This window comes from Nesoenas mayeri (genome assembly GCF_963082525.1).
Source record: "Nesoenas mayeri genome assembly, chromosome: 8".
Taxonomy (NCBI): domain Eukaryota; kingdom Metazoa; phylum Chordata; class Aves; order Columbiformes; family Columbidae; genus Nesoenas; species Nesoenas mayeri.
Window position 1 is genome coordinate 9,289,183 of NC_137554.1, and position 27,826 is coordinate 9,317,008.

Consider the following 27,826-nt stretch of genomic DNA (forward strand, 5'->3'; position numbering starts at 1 on the left):
TTAGTAACTCATATTTAGCTTGTTCTTGTTGAGTTCCCTTTCCAGGTTTCCTATTAGAGTATCAATACTTTCCTGCAGGTCTTTGAGGTTTGCTTGGTGATCCACCGCGGAGTCTATCGCTTGCATTGTCAAGTAGCTCTGAAACGTCTGCTCTCCGGGGATGGGCTGTGGGCGCCTCACCGGGGCATCCGGCTCCTCAGCTTTGCTGCTGTCATCCCCGCTCTCTGAGTCTTCCGAAGGGACATCATCGTAGTCCGCTTCACCCAGGCAGTCTTTTGGGTTTAAGAAATAGTTCTCCCCACAACTGCTCCAGTCTCCAGCGTAGCGGTTGCTCGAGGGGCTGTCCAGACCTGCAGGCCTTGGTCTGAGCACCCCGGACATCTCAGTACCGCTCAGGTTCAGCATCTGAGGTCTCTGCCTCTTGGGTCTCAGGTAATTCAGGGAGGATGGATGCTCGGGAAACGCATTCAGATGTGCCGGTTCTTTGGCAGGTGAGGGACATACTAGAAGAGAGAAGATAAACCAGAGTCAAGGCTGAATCTGTACTGCAACAAGAAAAGTCCATGACAGATGCCCGCTCTCCTCCCTCAACGTCACACGTTACCGGCATGCATGGATACATGCAAGCTTACAGCCAATACATTCCACTACTACATTTTTTGCCACTGTTGAATATAAAATAATTTTTAAAACTACTGTAAAAGCTCAGTTTTGAAGATTCATGCCAGATTCAAATTGCAACTGAGAAGCCTATCTGAAAGTAGAAACTCCCAGAGCACTGATTAAATTAACTGCATGAGTTAATCACCATCCGGCTGTGGGCCAAAGAAAAGCAAACAGCTCAGCTCACACACTTTGTCCAGGCTAAAACAGTAACAGAAAGCAGGCACAGCAAAATAGGTTAAAACACAACAAAAATACCACTGCGGAGAAACACCTAGAGAAGCTGAAGATGCACCAAATGCTGAACTCTTGTGCTTCTCTTTTGCCCTAATGTTCTGCACTATTAAAAGAAGCTCAGTTGCACTGATTTTTCTAAGCAGCCACAACGCCGTGTCAGATGTACACTCAAACAGGTTTGATGGCAATGTTACCTGAGCTCACGATTATACAGTGTAAGTTACTAACAGTCTCCTCCACTGTTACTGGCTTCCTACGGTAAACAGCAAAAATATTTTTACTGACCTGTGCCTATTAAGCGTCTGAGCTGCAAAGCTTCTTTTGGTTTTAAACAGACCATTACCTCTCATAATCAGAAGCAGAGACCTTCTGTTCCCATTCACTGCTGAGAACGCGGCACACACAACCAGCACGGTTCACCATCTCACCCACTCCTCCTGTTACACCCCACATACAAGTACAAAGGCTCGGTCCCAACATGGTCCCAATGCTTCTCTGTCCGGGTGCACATTGCAGGCCTCTCCAGGGTATTTTAGCTTTACTTTACGTCTTGCACAGTAACATGCAATAACTATCTCTGCTTCCCCCTTGCCCCTTACTGTAATAAAAGCCCTTCTGTTTAGACTATGCTCCATTAAGATGAAGGGCCACGGGTTAACAATAACTTGCCAGTATTACATGGTCTAACTGAACAAAGACTATTTGTTTTCGGTTGGAAAAATACGGAAATTGAAGTATTGCACAACATGTTGATTATCAAGCTGCCTCAGTCTACAGAAGATTAAACGTAAGGGACCCGACTGTGATCGTTCCTTCGGGTCTAGCTGGTCTGTTTACACTGTGCAGCATCTGCCTGTCCACATCTCTGCATCCGTATTTTACCTCTATTTTAGCATAACATCCTGCACAGTTCGTGCAAGCTGAGGGACAGCTTTCCACTTGCTCTTCCAGGTGAAGGAAAACTCTACCACTTACCTTACTCAACAGCAACGCACACTCCTATGGGCAGAGCTATATCTACCTGCTTTTGTTTTGCACCACAGCTGTGCCATAAAATGTTGGCAATGAGTGGAGATGACAAGAGGGAAAAAGAAAGCCATTCCCAAATACTCTTTATATGAGTTGGGGAATTTTTTGTATCCTGAACACAGAGCAGCAGAGCCCACCTAGCTGGCTCCAATGTAGCCACAGCATCTGTAATTCAGAATGACTAAGTGAAGCCCTTCTCGACCCTTCACGTTTCCCAGGTGACCCGAAGGCTCCCATAAAAAAAACCAGACCTCCTCCTCTTCAAGTAAAAATAAAATACATTTTAAAACAAACCAAATCAGATTTGCTATTCATTTAGTTTAACTGTAATCCAATTTCATGTTACAATTGGTGCAGAAATTCAGCAGTTTCCCAAGACCAAATATTGTGTTCTAAAAGGGAACAATTAAGAAGCTGTTTAGATGAGATGAATCTTCCCTTAGCCTCGAGAATTAAACTATGCAAACTTGATAAGTGGATATCAAATTATTCAGGTTATCAAACAGATCCATTCTCCACACCATTAGCCGGACTACTGTGAAAAAGGAAGGTACCACAGCACAACAGACCCATCACCTGCATGGTTAGGTAGCTTTCAACAGCTGCTTGGCCAGACTACCTGAAAACAAAACTAAACGCACCAGATTCAATGTTCAGTTATGCTCAAACTCTCCCTGTTTAACTGAAAAGCTGCAATACCTTTGTCTGCTGCTGACTTTGGGCAGTGTTTGCACAGGAGAGGGCTGTGGTTCAGCAGCATCAAGGCACAGAATTGCCCACGGGCTGGGGCTTCAGGCATCACCCTGACCATTTCCACTGCCTTATGCCTCTTCTTGATACCAGGGGAAACATGACCACCATGCAATCATTTCCCATTTGAGAGGCAGATCTTAACAGAAACAGTTACTTTCACCTCCTTTTTTATTGAGAATTGACCTCAAATTGTACAAAAGTATATGACCTCGTAAGTTTGGAAGTGAGAGCTAAAAGGTGCCTAGGGTGTTTTGGTGGTGGGGGTTTTTATTGTTTGTTTGTTTTTTGTTTTGTTGTTGTGTTTTGCTTTAAAAGTCTTTCTCTTTATGCAAAGCTCTGCAAAAACAACTAGAAGTGGCACAGTTCATACTGTAAGGATGTTCCAAATTATGCCAGATTACAAGGGCAGTAATAAAGTAACCTTCAAGGGTCTCAGAGACCAAACAACTAATGAATTCCATATGCAGATAATCCTGAATAGTCAAAGCAGGAGAACAGAATAAAAACACACACACACACACACAAAAAAACCCAAAACAAACCCCAAACCCATATACCCCAAACCCACCTAATTCTGATGTGGAAACCTTACTGTCACTGGGTTTGTTTTTTTCTAGTGTCTTTACTTACATAAAGCACTCTTCACCACTTCTTACATTATACTCAAACTTTGCCATCTGGTAAGAAAGCAATTAAAACAACCAACTTCCCATTAAACAAAACTGACCAAATACAAAGAGTAGATTATAAACCTGGCATGATTTCTTTAGATTAGTAGGTTATGCCATAGTACCTTGTGTTGAAAGAACACCAATGCTGCTCAGTCATCCTGTGAATCAATGTACATTGTCACACAGTAAAAACATACACTAACGGTTGACATTGAACACATTCATGAAATAGTACCTGGCCACAGCTGGAGTAAATAGTGAAGAACCTCTATGTGTTTTTTGAAGTCCAGGGCACTAGCAAGCTCTTCCGAGTCTGTGAAGACTCTGTTGTTATGGTTGGTGGTCTCCTGCCTCTGGCTCAGTAACACAGGCCCAAAACATACAGCTAAATTCTGGCACGTCATCTTATTTACTTTATGGTAAGAAGCCACTAGTTTCAGGTGATCCAACAGCATCTTCAGAGTAGCCTAAAAGAACAAGATACTGCTCAGGAAACAAAACACTAGACAAAGGTTGCGTTGACATCCTAACATCGCTGCTCTAGAGGGGTAAGATCAAGGCTGACAGCTACGGTTTTTCTACCAACACCCATCGATGGAACATGTAAGAGCTGAATTAGAAAAGTCTATAAGACCATCACAGAACAGACTAGTTAAGACAGACTTCTTGATAAAATTTAGCTTGTTTCTTACCTGATCTCGGTTTTACATGAATGGTTTTCCCACAATGGAAAGGGGACATCAGGAAGGGGAGAGAAGCTGCAGAAGCAGTACAGATCATCCAGGTACATCAGAAAATAAAGAAACCCTCAGTATGACCTCGGCATCAGAACAAGCTTCCAGATAACTTGCAGGTTCTGTACAGGTCACTCACTATCTCTCCCCCAGAAATGGGCTGTGATTTTCAATAGAGGTGAATTTGGCAGGTGACAGTGCACAGCACCATTACACTGCACAGTATGGGAAGTGAAGGCTTTATTGCACATACTTAGGAAAAAGGAATGCATTTGCCCATGTAATTATGACATACAGATCAGACAGTTCCACAGAAATGGAGCAGGACACCACATGGGAATAGTCTTCAATATAAATGTAAAAGTGGTGATCACAGCTTTTCATTCAGTTTTACAGAGACAATATAAAATGCAAACTAGAATGAATCCACCAATGCAGACCTTCTAATTAATCACAGCATGGAAGTATTTTCAAAAACACAGAGCATCAACAATCCAAGAGGACCATTAAATTAGGAAACAAGTATACACATTTTGACGCATTTTATATCCCATGTGAAAACGTTCCTTTATTTTCTGAAGCACGCAATTTACTTGAACCTGCTGACACTGCTCACCTTCTCAACATCTGGCAGGCAATCCAGAAGGGCTGCTGTGTGCTCAGAGTCACTCGGATCATTCTCACAACCACTTGCTGTCATTTTCAAGGGATTTTTTGCCATGGCATCCAACACGGCTTCATAGAGCTGCTTGGTTATCAGGGGAGAGGGTAGCTCTCGCAGATAGTCCTTCAGGACACCTTCACAAGAGATACGAGAGCAGACACCTTTAACAAGCTGCAGATTCACTTTCCAGTGATTTTGGGGAGCACTAAGGTGCATCAGCTTCACCCATCCCATGAGAAAATCCTCTGTGTCAGTGCCAAACACCGCACTCAGAACCAAGGGGTGGGAGGATGACAGCAAAAGGGCACAGTGATCCCATGGGCTCAGCAAAGAGGCAGGAGGCATCTGTGCAACATCCCTATGAGGCTGGTGGCACCAGCACCCTTGTCCCCATGGCTTCTCCAAGCCCACGTGAGGCAGCTGATCACAAACTCAGGATGAAATGGGGAAGAAGGTGCACTGCACCCAGAGAAGAGGGATGGGTGCCAGGGCTGCTGTGTGCACAGAAGCGGGTACCTCGAGCATGGGGTGAGAATAGCTCCTGGTCCCTCTCCTGACTGAGGTGAGGGAGAGGTGAGGAAAGGAGCCCAAGGAAAGGAGCTCCTACAACACCAAAGTCTTCAGCCTCATGACACCTCCTCCTTTGTATACAACCAGCAATTAATTCTTCTGTTCAGTTTTCAGCTATAAAATTATGAGGGATAACCCCAGTGTCACATCCAGTGAAGCACACAGCATTTTCTCACCTACCAAAAAGATGTCCTCAAGAGGGAAACACCGAGTCCCCTCTGCCCCTGGGCACTCTCTATCCCCAAGCACACAGCTCGCTTCTGCTGTGACGGGTATAATTCACAGCCACGGGAGACAGCAGCTAAAACAGCCATGCACTGAGCCCCCTCAGTTACGGAGACACATCACACCTTTTCAGAAGCTGGGGACATGCTGGAGGATAGACTGTTTCTGGGGGATGCAACGGGCAGGCAAGAGCACCATTAATCATCTAGTCCTTACACAGATGCAAAAACACAAGAAAGAATTGAGCGTTTGCGTTCTTGCAAGCTAGCTTTAATGGCTGGCCGATACTTCAGCTTGAATGGGTTTCAGTGAATGTAAGAATAATTATTAAAAAAACCCAAAACATTTAGACTTCTAACAGCAGGCCCATGGGAAGGACACAAGCAGGATGCTATCCAGGAGAAACGTGTCCAAGTACCACTGACACAAAAATCTGAACAAGACAACCCTGCCTCCCAGCAGCTTTTACTTTCCTTAAAAAAAACCACATTCTGTGCCACAAATATCTACCCATTTTAGCTGGATCACAACTGAATTTAAATACCTTGTTAAGAAGAAACAGTGGATTAAAAGAACTTTTTGAAAGCAGGCACTGTAATTAACAAAGCAGCCTGTGCTCCAGAAAGGCAGAGTTGGAAAGGTAGAAGATTTTTTTTTTAGTATGCACTCCTCATAGCCTTGTAAAATCCCAAATCACAGCAAATACCATCACACTGTGCTATTCAACAAGCAACAGTTTTTATAAACTCAGTCTTTATAACCTAACTGTAAACTGAACTATATAGCAGTGGGCTTTGCTATGAGGTCATTTCTAAAAAAATACAAGGAATGAAAGCTAACATTTTCCCCATCACAGCCATGTTCATGTGCAGAAGGCAAGTAAAAGTTGTATAAATATTTTTAAAAAAAGAAAAAAAAACAAAAGCCAAAAAGCACTGCATCTAGCAGTAGCGCAGCTATTCAAACTGCCCTCTGCTTCAAATGGGAACCTCCCACCGGCAATAAAAAAAGTACAAAAAACATCCATGTATTTTCCTGAAAAACATATTCCCTCTGGTGCTTTAGTTTTTGTTGTTGTTGCTGTTTTAAAAAGAATATGCCACTTCTGTTACTGCTCCACCTCAGTCGCCAGCTATTGTTTAATAACTTAATCATATTCCCCTCTCCTCACCAAATATTATTTCTTCCCCTCATTTTATAGGGCCATATTCCATGCGTGGATTAGCAGGTTAAAATATTAATGAGACAAATGCGGCAGAGGCTGGTGCTGTACAACATGGTTTGGGATATTTTCCTTTTTCCATAAGCAAAGCACTAGCAAGAGATGCTGACTTTTTACCAGGATTTTCTTTTTTGGAAGGGAAGGTTGAAATGAGAATGAATTTACATTAGGAAATGCTAGGTCTTAATCAAGTCAGCTTAGACTATTGAAACACTCACAACTGTCTAGTTATAATCGCTAACTGGGAATTCCTGTAATAGCACCCATAGCTGTAGGACAACCACTTGCCAAAGGACTTTCTCCCATTTAGCCCCGAATAACGGGATAGTTTGAGAGCCATGAATGCCCCTTGACCTTTCTAAATCCTTTTGCTATTCACTCAGCTAAATTAGCCCTGTAAGAGGCTGCTGTTATTTTTTTCCACGAATCTACGCTTCCCGCTGCTGCCAACCCACTAGCATATTCCCCTTGACACAACCACACACAACAAATTTAGACAGCAAGCAGAAATTTCAATCCACTTCATTAATTCCTCATTTTTCTGACCCACTGAACTGTTAACAGTATTGCATGCTTTATGCAGAGATATGAATTCACGTGGATGTGAACAGGCGTGAGGCAACACGACTACTGGTCAGTTCCAAAAAGTGGCTGCACGCTTCTGTTTGAGCCATGAGCACACTTAGCTGTGTGTGAGGCTGTGCCAACCCCAAGAGCATTTCTCAGTCAAGATTTAATCATTAAATGTTCAATCTTTAGTCTTTGGAGACGTGTCAAAAAGAGAATATCTTTTTCATCTTTTGGAAAAGCAGCACTACTCAAATTTCAAAAAGAACGCAAGGCGGCGCTTCTCGTCAAATCAGCCAAGATTTACGCTGAGGATTCATATTTTATGGAACACATGTTTTGGCTTAGAGAAGTATGAATCATGTGCATCAGCCTCAGCATTGCAAACACAACAGGGGAACCATTCCCTTGAAAACCAACTCCCCACGCACATGCGAGAAAGGTTTTGTGGGTTCTTTTATTCCTAGCACCAAGCATGGTGGGTAGGTTCCCCTTCTAGCCGAGATCACACTATTTACAATTAATAAGAGAGGGGGCTGCATTTTGGTCAGCAGAAGTTATGGGTGCAAACCCCCCCGGCTCATGCAGGACCCCTGCACTTGCTCCTTTCAACACACAACTAACACAGGCACTAATTGCAATCACACAGCACAGCTGTAGCATGGGAAAGCGGCTTTTTTTTTTTTAAGTAATATCTTCAAACTATTTTTTCCTTGTAAGGAAAACAGCATATAAGTAAACTCTCACAATATAACTCATACAAAAGCATGCTCAGTAGTCTTTCTGTAAGACAGACACCAAGTCCTTTCATGCTTACAAACAAATTCTGGATGTAAAAACTTATCCTTCAGTAGTACAAGCAAAGAAAGGACCAAGAGTCCAGCAGGACCTGCATGGTCACCAAAAGTTCACCATCACCAATGAGGCAGCAATGTACATTGAAAAAGTGAACTACACTTCTCTATGTAATCACCGCATCACAACTTGTGATGGAAAGATCAGTCAGACTGTGCCGTCGCCCTTCCAGGGCTTTGCATCAGTACCGAGCTCTCCTGCAGTTCAGACTTAGGTTTCAGACAGTTCTGGTTGTTTCTAAGTGTACAATATATTCAGGAAAATCAAAATCCTTACAAAATGTTACAGGCTCTTTTACATATGGATGAGAATTAAGTTCCTATAGCCTTTCCCATGATACTCCTGAACCATTCCTGCAAATGCTGTTTTATTGTAATGATTACTTGTAGCATGGGAGTGCAATGCCATTTTTATTATTCCAAAATTAGAAAAAAAAAGAAAAAAGTTTTCCATTAGCTAAAAGTTTTCATTAACCAAATGGCAGTTTGCCATTTGTCTGCTTGTAAGTCGATATCAGACAGTTTCTGCTGTTTGGCAAAAAACAATAATTTCATGGAACAATCTGTTCTTAGAAATTATCACTTTTTCTTATTAATTTATTTGTAAAGAGAAGAATAGTATAAAAGATCTTTTAAACTGGATAATATTTGCTTTTTAAAGGGTGAACACCATCAGAATGGAACACAAACACAAGTTTTGGCTGCTGTGAACGCTGGTACTTGTGAACCAGCTATCTGGACATTCAGAACCAAAAGGCTTATTTAACCCAATGAATGTTACCAAGTAACATCTTCTGATACCACTTTGTATAGTTATAAAGTGTACTGAACAAAATTAATTCCCAATATACTGAAATGAAGTAAATCAAACAGGGTAGAGCTGTCCTGTACATTGGATGTTACCAAAAGGAGTGTACAACCACTGGACTAGTTATTGAATCATTAGTTCATATTTATTCAATGTACAATTTATACCCTGACTACTACTGCTGTTACATTTTCTATCCCTGGATATATAAGAAATTAATACTTCTGCCTCATTTCACAGAGCAATTGGTCTACTTGGTGAGGCCTGAAATTAGATTAGCTTTGGTTTACATAACAAGTATCAATAGTTATAAGACTGTTCCACTTTTAAGCAAACAAAAAAAAAGGTAAACAACTTGCACAATGCAACTCCCATATAAAGAGTTGATACCGATGCAGAGGCTTCTTGAGACCTTCTCGTCCTACACTCCCAGCCCTTCTCACCCATGCCAGGAGCTCACTGTGTGACAGCAAGTAAAGGGCCAGTCTCGTAAGGAGGAGAAATGATGATCCTGCAGCCCAAACTAGCCTGCACAAGATCATAAGAAATCTGTTTCCAAAAATCCTGCTATCCCCAACATAAAGGGAAGACAATGGGTTGATCTGAGATGGTCCTTCAATCTCATGCTGTAGAGCAACCAGCACAACGCATGTCTCAAATCACAACCACGTTTTTCAAGATCTGCTGGAATACAAACCAACAGCAGAGATTTAACCTGCTCCAGGGACCTCGGCTCCTTTCACATTGCACTCCGCTCTGTAACCGTTGCCGAAAGCGGCTCCTTCCATACCCTCTTCTCTACAAATCACTGCTGCTTCCTATTTACATCTCCCCAAGGTCACTGCACCCATTCTCACCTTCAGCAATACAAAGCAGCAGTTAACAACTCGTTAAAAGACAACTGAAAAGTAGTTCAGAGCACAATTTCACCTTTTTTAAAAAGTACCTTACAAACGGGGCACAATGCTATATTAAAAGAAAAGCAAGGAGCTGGATTACCTGTTATGACATTAATATCTGGGTACTGGCTTTCACAGAGAGTCACAGCCTTGCTGTCCCTCTCAAACGCTTCCCGAAGCTCTTTCTTAACCGCTGCTGAGCCACACAAGCGATACAGGCCGACCACCTAGAAATGAAAATAATGGCCACGCATCAGTCATTTTCCTGTACAGGAGACTAATAATTGACATCACGTGTTGTCTCATCCCGAGTGCAACAAAAAGAACTGCTTGGAAAGTTATGTCAAGGAAACTCAAACAGTGCAAACCATTAACATCAGACGATAATATATATTATCAGACACTACACAAGAGACACAGCTGGGACTGTTAAGTGCTAAGTGAATAACGCTAATGTTTTCCATAACAGTGAATGTGCTGAGCAGTATTTTATTGACAGAACGTGACTTCTAAGTCAGAATCATTTAGTGCTTCATTTTTATGCAAACTTAGGAAACAAGAAAGAATAAACTAGAAAGTAACCAAAATTTAAATTATACATGATACCAGTAACCAGAGTTTCAAGAGAATTACGAATACTCTCTTATTACATCTGAAAGATGCTGTTTTAAAGATGATGAGATGTTGACTTGCAGGTGTTTCAAATTGTATGAAAAGTTTTATGCAAAGCAGAGGTTGTTTATCATGCTCAAGATAATAGGAATGGAACACACAACACTCAGACAGAATTATTAATTCAATCCACTGCTTTCATGCACTCAGATGTTGCATTTTATCATTATTTACTTTTCATTTTCATCAACACCATTTATATAAAGCACTCCTATGATATTAAGGAACTAAATCTTAAATATATCAATTGTACTTCATTTTTATGAACTTCATAGGTAGCTGTAGTGAGCTAGTCCAAAACTACCATGGACTCAAAAGACAAGAAAAAAACCCCAAATAACTGCTGATTTAGACTGTACTGACTTAGACCATACGAATCTAGGTTTGCAAACAAGACTGTTTGTCTGGCCGTATATTAATTCCTCTTTAAATAAGTGGAAAGTTACCCAGTGGAATTTATACTCCCTGTTTCCCAAGACCAAATATGATCCAGTATTTGCCTAAGGCAATTTATTTTCACTCTAAAGTTGTCTAATGCCACATCTGAAATTCAGGTGGAGATGCCAGAAGTCTGCAGTCTATAGGAAAGTCAAAAATGTCAGACAAGCACGTGGTTAAAACAAGAAGTTAACAGTATATTTTACATTTCTGGTCCTCCATGTTCAAATACACAAATTAGATTTCATGCTCAAAAGCACCAGGTACATTCAGACAATTCAGATCCCAGTTGCTTCATTACCAGTGTTGCCTTGATTACACAATATCATTTGCATGACTAGGCGCTAATAAGCCCAAAATAAAATGCTGAAACCATGGGACATATATTGGAAAGAATAAAACTTCTCTTTTCCACTGATTCGCATTCACAATAAGAATCATACAGTTGCTATTAGCAGTGACTTCCAAAGTAATTACACAGAAATACCATTTCTGTCTATATTTTATGACCTAGGTTATAAGTAGCAGAGTTAATCTCATAACACCTGGAACTACATCCAACCTGCCACCAATTTAAAATAGTAACTGTGGTAGTTGTGATTACTACTTAATTTCACCCGAGCAAGAACAGGTGTAAAAGAAACTGAGGGCTCACCCAAACTGTGGAACAGTGTACAAGAGTCCTCCCACCAATTCCAAATTAACGGCTAAGGGGAACATCCAGCCTCAGGACCTTGCATATTTCTTCCTAACAGACTTCTTGTACAGCGTCTGTAACTGGGGATTTGTTTCCATACCTCATTTCTCACCCATATTTCTGTCCATTAGGTTACACCGACCAATAACCTGCATTAGGCTGAAGAGCAGACACTGGACATTGCTGCCTTACAGCATCCACCTCCTGTCCTAATTTTGTAAACAACCTGAAGAAAGGTAAGGAGCAGTGGTATGAGGAAACAATTCAGCACCTCAGCATCTCCTCCTCATCTTAGTGCTGTACACAAACTGATGGCAGATGAGTCTTTGGCATGTTGGCTTGGGACTGCACACACGTGAGCAAGGTTTTGTCAAAAGACCTGTCACTGTATGTGATGCCTCAATATTGGGTAGGAGGGAACATTATACTCTTTATTTTTGCAGATAGATTCGATATGTCCTTACAGAGTGATCTGTGTCCCAGGAATTGGGCATTTTCAAGTTCTCAGCTCTGCTTTTTGAGAGTGACTACATGCTGGGGGCTGCAAGTTCATTTCACTATCCCTGGTCCTAATGCAAAACTGTAAGTCAACATGCATCTCCTCCACAAAGACCAAGTTGGAACCATTGATTTCACACAGTTATGGTGTTCACCAAATCAATGAAAAAAAAGTGACATGTAAAGGGGTTTATAATTTCCCCTTTTCTTCCTCACTGCTCATGCTCTGCAACAACAGCTGCCCCAACACAGAAATATTAACAAAACAGATTAAAATAAGCACAGTACCTGACAGCCTCTCTTCTCAATCTCCAGAATGCATTTCTGCATCAAAAGTGGCACCATCAAGCCTGCATTTTCCTTTTCTACAACTTTTCGAGCATCTACCCCAAACATCACAGGCTCCCGATCTGCGTCAAGGCCGTCAAGAGAGTTTTCCCACTGCTCCATGAGCGACAGCTTGACGTAAATAAGCCCCCTCGGTTCCAGTTTGACAGCCAGCTGATGCGTCTTTGTCACTCGGAAGAGAGTGGGAAGAGCCACAGTTCCATGACAACACACCCGATTTTTCCGTGGGGTGGGTTCCCAGCTGAACACCACCAGCTTTAAGTGCTGAGCGTTTTCGATCTCTATGTTGAATGTGTGGTCCATATCTAGAAATGTTGTCCTACATGTCAGCAGGGCTGTTCTTGCTTTGTTTACTGAGTCAACCTGTATTGCACAAAAGACATCTTTTGAGTCTATTCTTGGTGGTTTTAAGTCTTCAGCACCATAAAAGTGGATGCTCATGAGTCCAGAGATGTACTGAGAGCACTTGGGTTGATCAGAGAAGTTGTAGTGTCTGAAAGCATCAATGTCTATTTCAGTTTTACCACTGTTACTTGGAAGACCCTCCTTTCCTTTCCCACACTTGGTTTCATGCCCATGTTTCCCTGATTTTGTTATAAGTTCAGGAGAGTCGCCATCACTGAGGTAACCACCTTTGTTGAAGGATTTGGAGCTCCTTGAGCTTTTCTTTTTGTAGGTGTGTTGCGATGACACGCTACTGTCGAGATGGTAACGACTTATCACGTTCCTGCTGGCAGCTGCGGTAGAGTTTCCAGAAGATGGCAGAGACACTGTATGGCTTGTATCCCGCTTCCAGCTTCCCTTTGGCAGGGAAGGATTATCTGAACTAGTATGGCTTGACATTCCCTTGACACTCAGCTTCCTGCTCAGCTCTGGTAGCTTTTTCATTTTCATAGAAAGCTTCCTCACAGTCCTGGGAGATTTAATTCTATCAGGGAAAGGCCAGTTGATTGAGCCGCCTTTTTTCAGAGGACTGGGACTTGGAGGAGAAACTTCTGTTGAGGGTACATCAGCCTTGTGTGCAAGTACAACTCCAGACCCTTTAGAAAAAAAAAAGAGAACAAATAATCATTTTCAAACCCCTCAGTAACAAAAAAAATAAATCTTGAACTAGGGGAAAACATGCTGATTTGCTGTAACTTGATAAACGCAATTCATTTAGACAACCATCATTCATTCATCAGTCAGGTGTTCATGAGCATTCAGAAAGCTGTGCTCTGCTGACTTGTTCAGCCAAATTTGGCAGCTCATAGTCAGAAGACAGATTTGTTCTGCTTTTTGGAGATGAAAGAGCCAGAAACTACATATAAACGAACGAGCTACCTCACCCGCTGCATCCAGCTCAATCCATTTGTGCTGTATTCCACACAGAAGCAGAAAGGGCTGCATTCCCAGGGCATAGGTGCAGCAAAACCGGTCTTAAATGGGAAAACACTGGAAGGTGACAAATACACCCTTGTCTATGAAGCAGTTAGCTACATAGCCAACAGATCAGCATTGCCTACTCCCCTCTTAAGTCCAGAAGATAGACACTTGTCTCCAGTGAAGAATATGGCTATACTCTTGTGCATGTCCTTGTTACTCAGAAGAGGCCTAAATCCCTCCCATGTAGACCCAGGCAGTACTTCCCACCTTTTCTTCCATTTCTATCAGTTCCTCCTTTCCACCATAGGATGGAGGAGGAACACAACAAGGATTTATTCCTTCCAAAAGCTGCATCCTGCCCTGCCTCATTCCTGTCTTCAAGTTCCCATCTTTTCTGGCACAAACATCCCATGAGAGGGCTGGAAGTGTCCCAAGTGACATCTTTGTGGGAAATCACCCACTTTTCAAGGTACCAAAAAAAATTAAAGAAAAAATCATAACAGTCAGCGCTGATGTTGAAGAGGGAAAAAGAAAGAGAGACCTCCTCAATTCAGTAATAAGGGACAACTAATTAAGGAACATGATCAGACAGACAGCACCGCACACAGTCAGGAACCTGCGGTTCACCTCATGCTCCAACACTTGAGGAAATCCAAACACCAAGTTATAGCTCAAGCTGTTCTCACTTTCACCAGCATGAGGCAGTAATGACTGTAGGAAAGGCAACAAACGGATTTACACGAGTTAATGAAGCATCCCAAGAGGGGAGCTGAGGCCAGAATCACAGATATTAATAAAATTATATGAGTACTCTCACAGTCATTTTTCTATCCTTTCAGAAACAAACAGTGGTTCTTGCTATTAATAGCAATAACCACCCCGTTCACCCATCACTTTGCGAATTTTAGCAGCTCCCCGCAGGGCTCGTGTAACCTTGCTGGTGCAGGGTATCCCGCAGCCCCCGAGCACACTAAACCCGAGTGGTGCAATTAGCCCAAGCAACTCGCAGAGACTGAGACACCTATATCCATCCATCATCCCCCCTTGCTAGCCAGGGAAGGGGGGAGTCTATTTACAGCATATATATATATATTAAAGCAAAAAAAAGCATTGTTTTCACAAGCTACTTGGTAAATCATACTTTACAGACATTTCTACTACAAATTTCTCAAAGTCTTTAATTCTAAACTAATCACTTTGAGTCCAAACCACCACACAGCTAGTGATTTTTACAAGTCCCCTGTTCATTCAAATTCATTTTCACCATTTAACTATAACTTACTTTTATACTTAGCTTAAATAGTTAATCAGATGATCTGGTCTTTGACCAAAATGATTTGTTGTTGTTTTGTTTTTTCTCCCCCCAAAAAACCTTACAAAGACTAGTTCTAGTCCCAACAGAAGTTTGGCTTTAATAACTTTTGCAGATAGTTGCTTAAAGGAGTATCTTTATAAAGGAAAGTTCCAGTTATGAAGGATATCACAGAGAATCTGTTTTCCAGAGCAACAGAGGAAAATTCATTTAGCCCTCCATCTCATAGAAGTAGTTCCTTTGCAGGGGAAGGGCTATTTCTAGCACGCCTGCTGTGCTTTTCTGGCAGGCAGCTAGTTAGAAATGTGGTGTTTGATAAAAGCGGACAAAGCCTCCCCTTGTACTGCAAATCACAGCCCGGTCCCACTGGTGGGCTGGCCTGGGGCGCTGGGCAGCGATCAGTGCCACACTTCAGCCTGTACCATTAATCTTCCCTTTCTGTCAAAAGCCTCTGGCACAGGCCTGGAAAACCAAGCCAGCAAATTAAACTTCCCCCCAGCTCATTAAAACCAAAGAGCCAATCTAACACTCTGACTGTTATGTGTCCAACTTCTGCTGTATTTAGCACCAAATAGTTAAAATGAAATATGCGGCTGGAAGAAACTGAACAGTGGAGCATTATGCAGGACGGTATTCCCATCAGCACTGAGCCACATCTTGTTCCGCTAAAGCCAGCAATGTGCTGAGGTATGCACGCAATTTTAAAGAGTGTCCATGACACAGCTCTGAACAAGCTGCAAGGGGAGCAGTAGCACAGCCTGGTCACACCACATGTCCCCAGCCAGCCCTCTCGACACAGGCTGCCAGAGGAGCTGAGCTGGGTCTCACTCCTTTCACCACAGTACAGGGCTGTGCTGCAAACAGGCTCCTCACTGTGCCTGTCCCCTCTCGCTCCACCACTGCACATCCCATCTGAGCAGTTAAACTTTAAAAATACCCTTATGGAAGGATGGTAGGAGGAGATGAAACTTAGGAAGCACCTGTCACACAGATGACCACCAGGGCAACAGCATGGTCAGTTTCTTGTGATGCAACTGACTATATATATAAATATATATGTGTGTGTGTATATACAATTCATTTATTTTTTACAGTGAGAGCAATCAATCACTGGAACAACGTCCCCATTGCTGAAGATTTTCAAGACGTGACTGGACAGGATGCTATGGACAGGATGCTATGTAATATTATCTAGGTTCCCTTTCCCACCAAAAGGACCAGATGATCTTCTGAAGTCTTTTGTAATCTAGGCTGTTCTATGATATACTGTCTTTACTGCATTTACCTTATGCTTTCCAGAAGCTTTAGCAGTATAAGGCAAAAAAAAAAGCTTTTGAAGGCCAACACAATTCAAATTGAAGCGACTTGACATGGTAAGTGCCTGCTTCCATCAGCTATTTGTTCTGCTTGACCAGCAAAGCCACCTTTCACTTTGCTCAGCAATACGCCCACGTGAAAGGATAAAGCTTTTTCATGACCAGATAAACACCTGGAGGGACACGAACAGCCCAGGGGGACACAGTGCTCCACAAACACAGACCCCCAGTCCCTCCCCACCCAGCTAGGCGTCCACCTGGGCAATCGCCACCATCCCCAGGGTGGAACAGGGCAGTCCCGACAGACCGTTCCCTGCACAACCCTGTCCCACGGCAACTGGGGACTCAAACCGCCCGAAGCACTGACAACACAGCCCCTGCCAGACACATGCAGTGATTTAGCACAGTAAAAATGCCTGTCTGACCGTGTCGAACATTGTTTACCTCTGCATGGGCACATATATCACTGTCACATCGACTGCCAGCAACATGCTATTTTACAAGCACATTTGATTCCCCTATTATACACGTAACATTCCTCCTTGCTTAAGGTAGGGTTTCTGAGTTATTTCGAAGTTCCTCAGAAAACCTGTAATTTATTCATATTTATGGGACAACAAGTTGAGGTAAGTCAGAGAACTGTCACTTCCTTATGAGAGCAAACTATTGAAGTATCAAACAGCCACACTCATAGCTCATGGAAATGCTGAGTTCCCACCAAACTAAACCTGATAGGTACTGATCCGGATCCTCAACTGACACAAATGGCACAGCTCTACTGATGTCAAAGGCTGTTAACTTAGGTGCAGGCAAGTTATGTTTTTTCATCCTCAGACAGTTCCAGACCTACACAACTTCAGTAGAATGATAAATGGCATTAAGAGAATTCATGCTGCCTCAAATTCAAGCAACTGCTATTAAGATACAAGGAAAGCATCACCTCTATTCACATGTGCAACTGTGGATTAAAAAACAAAAATACACACAAAAAACCCCTTAAAAACACAAAAAAGAACTTTCTAAAAATTTGAATTATTTCTATGCAACATGTTAATTGTCTAAATAAACTGAAGAAACCCTTTTAAGGGTTTTTTACCTTTATAAATATTACTACTTTTACCAATGCAGTCTCTGAGTTCTATGCCACATAATGCTTCAAAGAATGGAGACATTATTAAACAGGTAAAAAAAATTAAAAAAAAAAAAAAATCTTTAAGAACCCTTTAAAGGTAGTTTGTTTTCATCAAATACTATGCACACTGACATTAGTTAAGCTGTGACAAACCCATAAACCCAGGGATCACTTTTACAGGAGAAGAAGATACAAAATAAATTGCTTTAAATAGCCCAATAATTAAAAAGAGAAGTGATTACAGAATAACCTCCTGAGGCTCATGGAGAGGTGAAGGGGCTGACCACTGCTTGCCTTGCATCAGGGCGGGATCCTCAGAGCATCACTGACAGGGGTACCCCAGAGAGAGGAACATGTACACATAACAGCACTTCAGATCTCTGACCAGACTTCAGAGTTCAGTATCCACAAACAAGCATGAGTTTGTTGCAGATATTTTAAACACCAATGGTTCTGCAATACACATAAACCGCGGTCGGCTCTGTTCTGGCGCTGGAGCCGTGCCAGGATGCAGCACTGCGGCTGATGCCACGCACGGTCCCACTGGGCTGGTCAAACGACAATTTCCTCCCCTCACTGTGCCTTTCATGGCATGAAAAGCAGCTTTTCCCCATTTCCCCAGTCAGAAGATACAGTTATTCAGTACAAATCAGAAACTGAAAAAGGCAATAGCTATTTTAAATTAACTACTTCCACTCCGCCCACTGCCAAACTGGCTTCAGCTCTGCAGGAGGACAAGGGAGCAGAGGGACCTTGCTGCCCCATGCCAAACCATTTTGGTATCTCAAACATTACGCATGAATGCTTTTCCACCTCATGAAACCAAAGCTCCTTGCACTTGGAAAACAAACAAACACACAAAAAAATAAGCAAATAGTATTTGCAACGTGTTGAAAGAAACTGGTAGATAGGATTTGCCATCCAGTATACCCTACATACATTGCTGGAAGCTTATTTGCAACATCTAGGCATGCAAAGTATTTGCCTGCATTGGCACCAAAAGATGTATTTGGAAACCAGGACAGTGGGCACAGTCTAAGTGGTGAAAGAGCTCTGTAGTTTAAAAGTGATTTAAGCCAAGCTCCAGTTGGCATGTATTGGGGTTAAGTAGGAATATAGTACCAACCTTCACTTTCTACAACATTGAAAAGAAATCTGTTCATAGCAATTCCTCTCAGGATTTCCCATCCAGACAACTAACACACACACATTTTCAGTAGCAAAAGCACAGTCCAGGTCCTGGCAACCTGCATTGCTCAAGTCCTACCAGGATGCCTCTGAGATACAGACACATGTGAGATGATCCCGCTGATTAGGTGGACACTAATCCCAACAATAATCCTCCCCAAAAGCAAAAAATATTACAAATTCTTCAGAAGGTACTATTCAGAGCTCCACAACATAAATCTATCGCAGGAGCTGACATTATGAAGGGGTGTTTTTCTTCAATATTTTGCATCTATAAAAACATACCATTCTAAATATTTGTAAAGAAAATTCACTTCAACATTTTATATATGCAAAAGCTATATATATTTTTTTTCGTATTGCATATAACAAAAAATATTCCAATTTTCCAATCATAAACATTCCACCTGTGCAAGGACAGAGACCTCAAATTAAAAACCGCCTCCAGGGTCCTTTCCACTTAAACTCTTCTCCCACAGAACGAAGAGTATGAGCTGGCACTATGTTTCTACATTAATAACTTGGAAACAAGTTATCTTCTTATTCTTACCTTTTGTATACTTCTTATAAACAAAAGACATAGAAATGCTTTATTTTTAATCAGTTTCCTTTTAAAAGCCAGCACAGCTACAATAATTCACTAAGGAATTACCTGACAAATCCTATTAGCATAAGTGGCATTTGCTGTAGGAAGGAACCAGATTAACACCAGGTACTAATGGTGTAAATTAAGACTGTGGGGTAAGTTAGCACCTCTAAAACTATGATCCATTTTACTGATAACATTTACAAGAAATATCTATTTGCTGCTGTGTTTGGAAAGATTCCCAATAACTGAATCCTATCTTTTTTTTTTTCTTTCTTAATATTCTGCCTAATAAAGAATCTCAGAAAAAAAGAAAAAGACACAAAGGAAAAAATCCATGACCATTTTCTCTCTACAAAATTGAAAATCCAAATAAGGCAGGAATGTCTAAAGTTACAGAGGTAAAATTGATTCCATTCTCCAAAGAAGAAAACAGAAGATGACAAAATGAACAACTATATATTTTGTTTTTATGGTGCCCTACTTTTTTCTGTCTGTGCTTCTCAAAATCTAATACTTCAGACTCTAATGCTAACCAATATTGACAGATATCAAAATCATATCAATCAGAAAGGTAAGCAGACTTTTCCCCAAAGAAGTAATTGCTTATTTGTTAGGAGTTACTGCTTAATGTACCCAGCTCTCCAAGAACATAGACACCTATTCCATAGCCATTGTATAATTCAAACAAGGTCCTAACAAAAATAAAGTTAAATTTGCCATGTTGTCCTTCATGCAGTAATTTTGTATGGATGAGCTGTCGTTTTAAATTTCACTGAAAATAACTGTAAACACCTTAACTGGATTAAAAAGAAGAACTAAGCCACTTCTCCATAAGAAAGGCAATTACTGAGCAGCAGGGATCCACTTCATCAATTAATCTATTCAATGTGATCACTATTCAATAAATGCAAAAGAAGAGCTGCATTTAAAGTACCTTAATTAAACCAATGCATAAAAAAAAACAATCAGGAGAAATTCCTAACACTTTTCTCCTGGTTTCATAAGACACTTTAAATGGACAATTTTGCTTTCAGAAATCAATGTTTCTCCAGTATGAAAACAATTTTGATTTTTATCTTCTTATATAAAGGGATTTATTTTTTAAAGAAATAGTCACCTATATACTGAGAGATTAGCCACCTAAATGAGGGTCAAACAGTCTGCAGGAAACACACGTGGCTTTCCTAAATAACTATGCTTACTGACCTCTCCAAAGCACCTAGAGCTCCAATGACAGCAAAAATGTACCCAAGAACATGATATTCCATCTATCTTGCAAGCAAACACAACTAGTCTAAGTATTTAATGCAGCTGTAAAGTGAGCTATTTCTAAATAAATGCCCAATAACTTTAACACAGTTTGCTACTAAAATTACACTTGTATCTGCAGCATTTCCACAGAAAGAACAAAATGTGAGGTCCCAGAAGAGACGACGGAGTGTTTGTTCTTCCGCTGTTTACAGCAGTTGCTTTGGTGCCTTTGAACACAAGCCCCGTTCCCAGAAGGAATCTCTGCACTGGGAATTGGGCTCAGCAGCTCCCAGCACACAGGGACATGGGGCCAAAGCCCAAGGGGACGGCCAGGCTAGATGAGGTCACCAGGATGGGGGCTCCTGCAAGGCCAGTGCACATCCGAGCTCCAACACCAGCATTTCAGGTCCTCTCTGCCGAGCTGGGCAGAAATACGGGCTCGTAAATGTCAGCACAAAGAAAGTATGAACTTTCTCCGAATTGGGAAAGCTGGAATTCCCTGTCTCCTGAACTTCACACTAAGTTTCTAACATCAACAGGTTACTGGAGTTAAAGTCAAGATAATATAAGGCACATCAGTAATTTAAAATAATTCCTTTTTGGAAAGGGTTGGGGTTTTTCTCTGCTTACTTTTGTTTGGTGTGGTGCTGTTTCTGTTAGGGGTTTGTTTGCGTTTTTTTTTTAATAGGCTGCAAAAAAACTTTAATAAGATGCTGAATTCACACACTAATGGAATTATGGAAATGAGAGTGTCAAACACTCAGCCAAAGATAACAAGGAATAAAGAGGCTGGCTTCTGAAAGTGAAAACCACTCCTCTCCAGTCTATTAGATTAGAGATCAGCCTGAGACAGCCAACAAGACGGCAATTACAGAAAGCAACATGATGAATAGCGTTTATATGATCTTCCAAAACGCCTTTATTAAAAAGTCCCAGACAGCAAGTTAAAGAAACTTCTACAGACATTAAGTAGCTCCTCGGCTGGAATCCAAAGCCAGGGTTAGACACTAGTTAGCAGAAAGGAAACCCAGTGTGTCCTCACATTACCAGATTTTAGCGAATTTGCTTTGTAAAACCTTTGCCTTAAGCAAGTTGAGGGACAAAGAGTACAGAGGACAACAACACCTGGACATGTCATGAACAAGCTGACTGAGAAACCACTGTGCAGCTCTACATTTAGTAGCCATCAGTCGCACAAAATGAGTCATTTTTTGTGAACACAACATGCATTTCCACCAGAAATTTGCTTGATAAAGATAGAAGGAGAAGAAAAGGAAAGGGAGACAAAAGAAGGGTTTATTATTCCTCTAAAAGAAAACAGGACATCATACTTTTAGTTTGCTGAACCCTCTTACCTGTTGAAGGGCACTTAAAAGCAGGATTGTCCTCTGCTGCCGGCAGGCTGGGAGTCTTGCAGGCAAACCTCTGCCGGTGCTGCTGCACGTGCTGCCCAGTGTGCATGGCATCGGCCTGACTCGCTTCACTGGGCTGAGCTGTCCGGCTGGTCCCCGTGCTCCCCACGGAGCATGGGGGACCCTCGTGGGGACCTGTGGCTGTCCCCGAGTCACCCCCAGAGAGGGGGTTGTACCGAATCACTGGGGAGCCCGCAGCAATAGGGCTTTTCACAGCATGAGAGGGGACCCTCAGCAAGTTGGGCTCATCATCTTCAGGGATGGGGTTGTACCATATTTCTCCTTCATCATCTGCGTCGTTATCCTCACCAAAGTCCGAAGCGGCGCTCCTCGGCACGGCAGGACCCGCAGCGCTTGGCAGGGCACTGACGGGGGCGCAGCTTCGCACCGGGCGCTCCCGCCACACGGGTGACGTGGAAGAAGCCCGCGGCACTGGGGGTTCAGACAGCAGGATGGGAGATTTGGGTACCGGGATAACAGCCTCCTGCGTTTCTTTGGAGGTATTGTCTTCTGCTGGTGGAGGAGGAGGTCGGTGCGTGCTCTGCTGCAGCCAGCTGCGTTTCTTAGAAACAGTGATGCTGTTCACCCGTGGTCTGTGCACGGGGACCTCGCTGGCCTGCGGGGACTTGGGCTCCTTCCTGCTTCTCGAAGCTATGTAAACATTTTCTATTAGATCTGTTCCCACAAAGACAAAAAGAGAAGAAAAGCAAATGTTTAGAATATAATTTTTACTTTTGACAGATGAACACATATGCCGTCATATGACATTCGCGTTAGATCTCATCCAAAAGGACAAAAGTTGATGTGATCATAAAATTATATTTCAGCCTGTCAAATCAGAATGTACACATAATTAATAAAGAGCCAGACTTGTTTGGCTGTATTTTTAACACCATGTAATTTAGATAAATGTCAGTGAGATAGCCCTGCTGAAAGGTCACGCATACTTAGATACAGCTGCTTCTTGTTCAGCTAAGTTCAGGTATCATCACTTTGAAAAGTTCCTGTGTAGTGTTTCCACAGTTTGTTTATGCCAATGAAGAAATAGCCCCTGGTTTTCCTATAATGTATACCTTAGATGGCTACAAAAAAACCTCACATAGATTCACTTCTAGATTTAGGTACAAAATGAAGGTGAGGAACAGGCTGCCCAGGGAAATGGTTGAGTTGTCATCCCTGGAGGGGTTTAAAAGACAGGTAGATGAGATTCTTAGGCACATGGTCTAGGGGTGGACTTGGCAGTTCTAGGTAATGGTAACTGATGATCTTAAAGGTCTTTTCCGATCAAAATGATTCTACAAATCTTTATGTCTTGCACAAAAAAACTCCAGAAAGAACTATCCTTACCAGCTTCATCCTGTAATTAAGACAGAAGCATCCCTGATTTGCAGGGAATAAAATGAAACACACCATCATGAAAGGAAAGAATGAGAAGGAGAAAATGTAGAAAAGTTTTTAAGTACCTTACTACACACTGAAAATTTCATGAAACACTTAATCAGATTTCACTGACTGCCCCCTAAGCTTGACACGATTTCTTTAAAGCAACAGCCAGACATTTAATTATGCATAGAAACAGCCACTTCCACTTGAGTCCCTTGTCAGAGCAGGTCTAAGGTGCTCGCGCAGCTGCGGTGCCAGAGCCCGGCAGGCCGGGGAGGTGGGACCATGCAGGGCAACACCAGCCCCTTCACAGGAAGGAAAGCTGCATGCACACAAATGAAATACTCTGGGGTCAGGTAACCCCGGTGCTCCTCTGTGGAGGACAAGCCAGATGGGGTTGGCCTGGTGACCAAGACTGAATGGGGATAACTGGATTGTCAAAAAGCAGATGACTCAATTTCATGCAAAGCCCCCTGTAACTCAAAGTTCCAGATGAGAGCACTTATTTGATACTGCCTGAACAGTATTCTCATCAAAAAAATTATTTACACACCAATAACGGATGTTAAAATACATACACCTCTCTGGAGGAGAAGCTCTGTAAATTCAGCTGAGTTTACTGTAGACAGGGTAACAGGAAAAAGACAGACAGTTGAACACCTTCTCTTTGACCCTCTTTTTAGGGTTATATATTAATGACAGAAGAGATCCTTCATAAGATCTGAAAGACTATCATTTCTCTTGATCCAAGATACATCATTTGGTGGTTTCTTTTAAAAAGAAGATGTTTGCTTGTTTAGCTAAACTGCAATACAAACACTACCTGTGATTTGAAGAATTAACTTGGTTCAAAGAATTAACAAACCTAAATGTACTCATTTTGAAGCCTGCACACACCTCCATTGAAGTGCTTTGCTACACTGCAGCCTGAATCAGTCAATTAATTAATAGAATCTGAGGAAAATGTGTAAGCAGGGCTGAGGATGCAGAGCTCTGGCAAAGTTTCAGTGAATTGGCAGCAATCATATTCCTTTCCCCATCCATTGCCTGGAAATGTAAACCCGCCATCATAAAGGTTACCCTTTACTATTTCAAGTAAGAACTAACCAAAAGGATGGGGAAATAATCTGCAGTGGGCATGGGGTTATGCCTACATTGCCAAGAAGTCACGGTGGATCTGGGATGTCTTGGGCAGGCACCTTCCTGCTGGTGACAACTACCTCAAAGCCCTCCACTGCGGTCCTTGCTCCAGTGACATGAATAGATGGAGCATCCGAGAGCTGTATTTCCACAAACAAAAATATCTGTTACTTCCTGCCCCACTGCAGAAACACAGACCCTCCCACGCTGGTTAAGACAGCACACAGTTCCCGAAACAGCAGGTTCCAAAGCGGTACAGTGTGCCTAAATATACACCCAGTGCCACATCTGGCCTCAGCGTGCCCTTGTGTCCCAGAGGCAGCAAACGCACAAAGCAAACTCAGCTTTGTTTTCAACATCCGTCTGGGTATCTCAGTAACGAACCACCTGCAAAAGCTTACCACAGAAACATTAATAATCAAGTACCTCCAGTGTACTCCAACAACCCCGCTGCTTGCAGAGACATGCCACATATCACAGGTATTCACAGCTACCCCTTCTCTGTCTCCAAATCAGCCAACATGCTGCCAGAGGTCACTGACTGTAAATGTTCACTGAATCTCATCAAATGATACACTGACATGCAAATCTCCCAGCTGCAGCTCCTGCGATCGATAGCTGGATTTGCAAGCGCTTCTTCCCCTTTATTCGATCTTGGCCCTGGTCCGGAAAACCCTTATGCCTGTGTTTATTTTAGTAACAAACTGTTTCACATGCAAGTATCTGCACAACCAGTGCTTCATTGTAATACAGCAAGTTTTCAACATCATTAGCTGTCATAGTAACAAGCCTAATTTAAGTAAATACAAAGCTTTTGGAGGTGCACAGGTCAGGCACATACTTTTGGCTCTAGAGCAAAGTTTGATTCAGAAGAATGCTGATGACTGTCTACTAGCACTTCACTTTAACGTATTTAATATATTCTCCAAAAGAGACCGGGCCTCCATATAGATACATAACACAACAATAGTTCCTTCTTCAACACAGTGTTTAAGGAAAAACAAACAAACAAACAAGTCAGGTGTTCCCTTCACCTTCCGATCTATCTACAAAACATTAAATAAAGCACTATTTAAAGTTAAAAATATTACGGTAACAACACACCTAACAGCTCAGAAACTAGAGCTTCTATGTTTCAGCACAACTGATATCAAAATTTATATTCTGTCTACTATGAAGGCAACTATATTTCAATGTGGTACTGTGTACTGCTTTTCAAACTGCAATGAAGAGAGGAACAGCTTTTTCCAGCTTCTCCATATATGGATCAAAACCATTCCTAGTTCTTCTGGTTGTAATAGTAACTATTGAAACACATTTTCTTTCACTAAGTTTCCTAGTAAAACTATAAAATATAATAATTATGTATCTAAAAGGAACAACAGCAAGACTAAAAATTGATTTGTAACTATAAACATAATAATTATGTATCTAAAAGGAAAAACAGCAAGACTAAAAATTGATTTGTAAGCTCTCAAGCACACACACACACAAAGGCAGCAAACAAAAGCCAAAGAATGACAAACAGTCATATGATAAGAAAATGATGAGGGACTCACACAGTGATCTAAATTAAAAAACCTCTTATTTTAATGAGGATTTTTTATTGCCAAGAAAAAAAGTGATTACGCATGTGAGGATACTGTTGTTGAGGATTGATTTAAGACCTAAATTTAGATTTGCTGAAGAGCCTGATCTCTGTTCACAACAAATTTGAAGGTTACACAAGACCTGGCGGGGGGGGGAGGAAAAAAAAAGACAACTTTTCCAAATATACATAAATAACTTACTTAATTTCACTGCATACTGGCAGCTGCATTGAAAACCGTTTCAAGGCTCTGTTTTTGTTTGGTTACAGTTTATATAAATTAGCACTGACCAATGAAAATAAAGTTAGCTTTTAAACATGGACGGTTCCATAAGGAATAAACCGGCGGCGAGTCCTTTCCCCTGCAATCGCGGACTTGCTGCAAAGGATGAAGTTAAAGCGAAGCCGCGATGCTGCGGGAGTTACCGGATCAGCTGCCTTTTGCTTTAGCAGCTTACAGCATTCCGATAGATCCCTTCTATTCCGGTATGCTAAAACACAAATGTAAAGTACAGGCTACAATAAACAACCTCATGGATTTGTAGAGAGAAACCAGATCTTCCAAAGGCATGAAAAATTAATTGTTTTTTCCAAAGCGCCGTTCCCCTGCCTCGGGGAGCTTCCTCTGCCCAGTTTGGGAGGAGTAACAAAGTTATCGTCTGCAAGGGACACCGCCGGGTTAGCACGTGAAAGCCGCTTCCACGGAGAGGTGGAAAACGCACAGTACCCGGGCAAAGCCCCACCGGCAGCAGCACCGGGGCCCGGCATCCACCGCCCGCCCCGCCCGGGGCTCTCCGGGGCAGGGGCCACGGCGCATCCCCGGCGCCCACGGGGCTCCTCGACCCCCTCGTCCAGCGGGGAACCGGCCGCCCGCCGCCGTCCCGGCGCTCCCGCCCGGCAGGTGGAAGGGCGGCCGCCGGCGGGCGGGCAGCCGGAGCCGCGCAGCCGGAGCCCCAACCGCCCCGGGCACTTACCCTGCGGGGCGCACACCCCGCCGTGGCGGTGCCCGGCGCCCGCCGCCGCCCCTCGCTGGGACCTCCTGCCCCGCAGCTTGGAGAGCGTCCTGCGCAGCGGGTCCGCCATGCCTGGGAGCCGCCTCCCCGCAGCCTCAGCGGGCGCTGCCCCCCAGCCCGCCGGAGCCGGCCGGCCCCCTGCGCGGCGGCGGCAGCGGCAGCCCCGGGCCGCGCTGCCCCATGGCGGCGTGGCTCCGCGCGCCCGGCCCCGGCTCCGCCGCGCACATACTTGGCATAGCTGAGCGGGGTGAGAGGGCGCCGCTCTGCGCATGCGCGCCGCCCGCCCCCGCCCGCCGCTCCCCGCGGGGCTCCGGGGCCGCTGGCGGGGTGCCCGGGCCGGCCCGTGAGGCGGGGAACGCGAGTCTCCCCCCGCCCGTCGGAGGGACGCCGGTCCCTACGGTGCAGGGCGCGGGGCAGCGCCTGTGCCCGCCAGAGGTGGCCCGGGCTGCTGGGGCTGCCGCAGGTGGGCGGCCAGCCCGCCCCGCCGGTCCCGGGGCTCCGTCCTACTCGGGCACGGACTCCCCGTCACTACCCCGAGCTGTGCTCGGAGCGTTTCTCGCTACAGCTTGGAGTATTATCACCACCGTC

At 43.1% G+C, this 27,826-nt stretch overlaps 1 protein-coding gene across 1 annotated transcript; it reads right to left on the reverse strand.

The window, feature by feature from the left end:
- Positions 1-27,308, reverse strand: SYDE2 (synapse defective Rho GTPase homolog 2; the record flags this gene model as incomplete). The annotated part of the gene is made up of 7 exons (XM_080348706.1): positions 1-503; positions 3,589-3,820; positions 4,704-4,885; positions 9,997-10,123; positions 12,490-13,589; positions 22,058-22,789; positions 27,200-27,308. 7 exons carry the CDS (start codon positions 27,306-27,308, stop codon positions 1-3), a joined length of 2,985 nt encoding a protein of 994 aa, XP_080204832.1.
- Between the last annotated feature and the right edge of the window lie 518 nt (positions 27,309-27,826).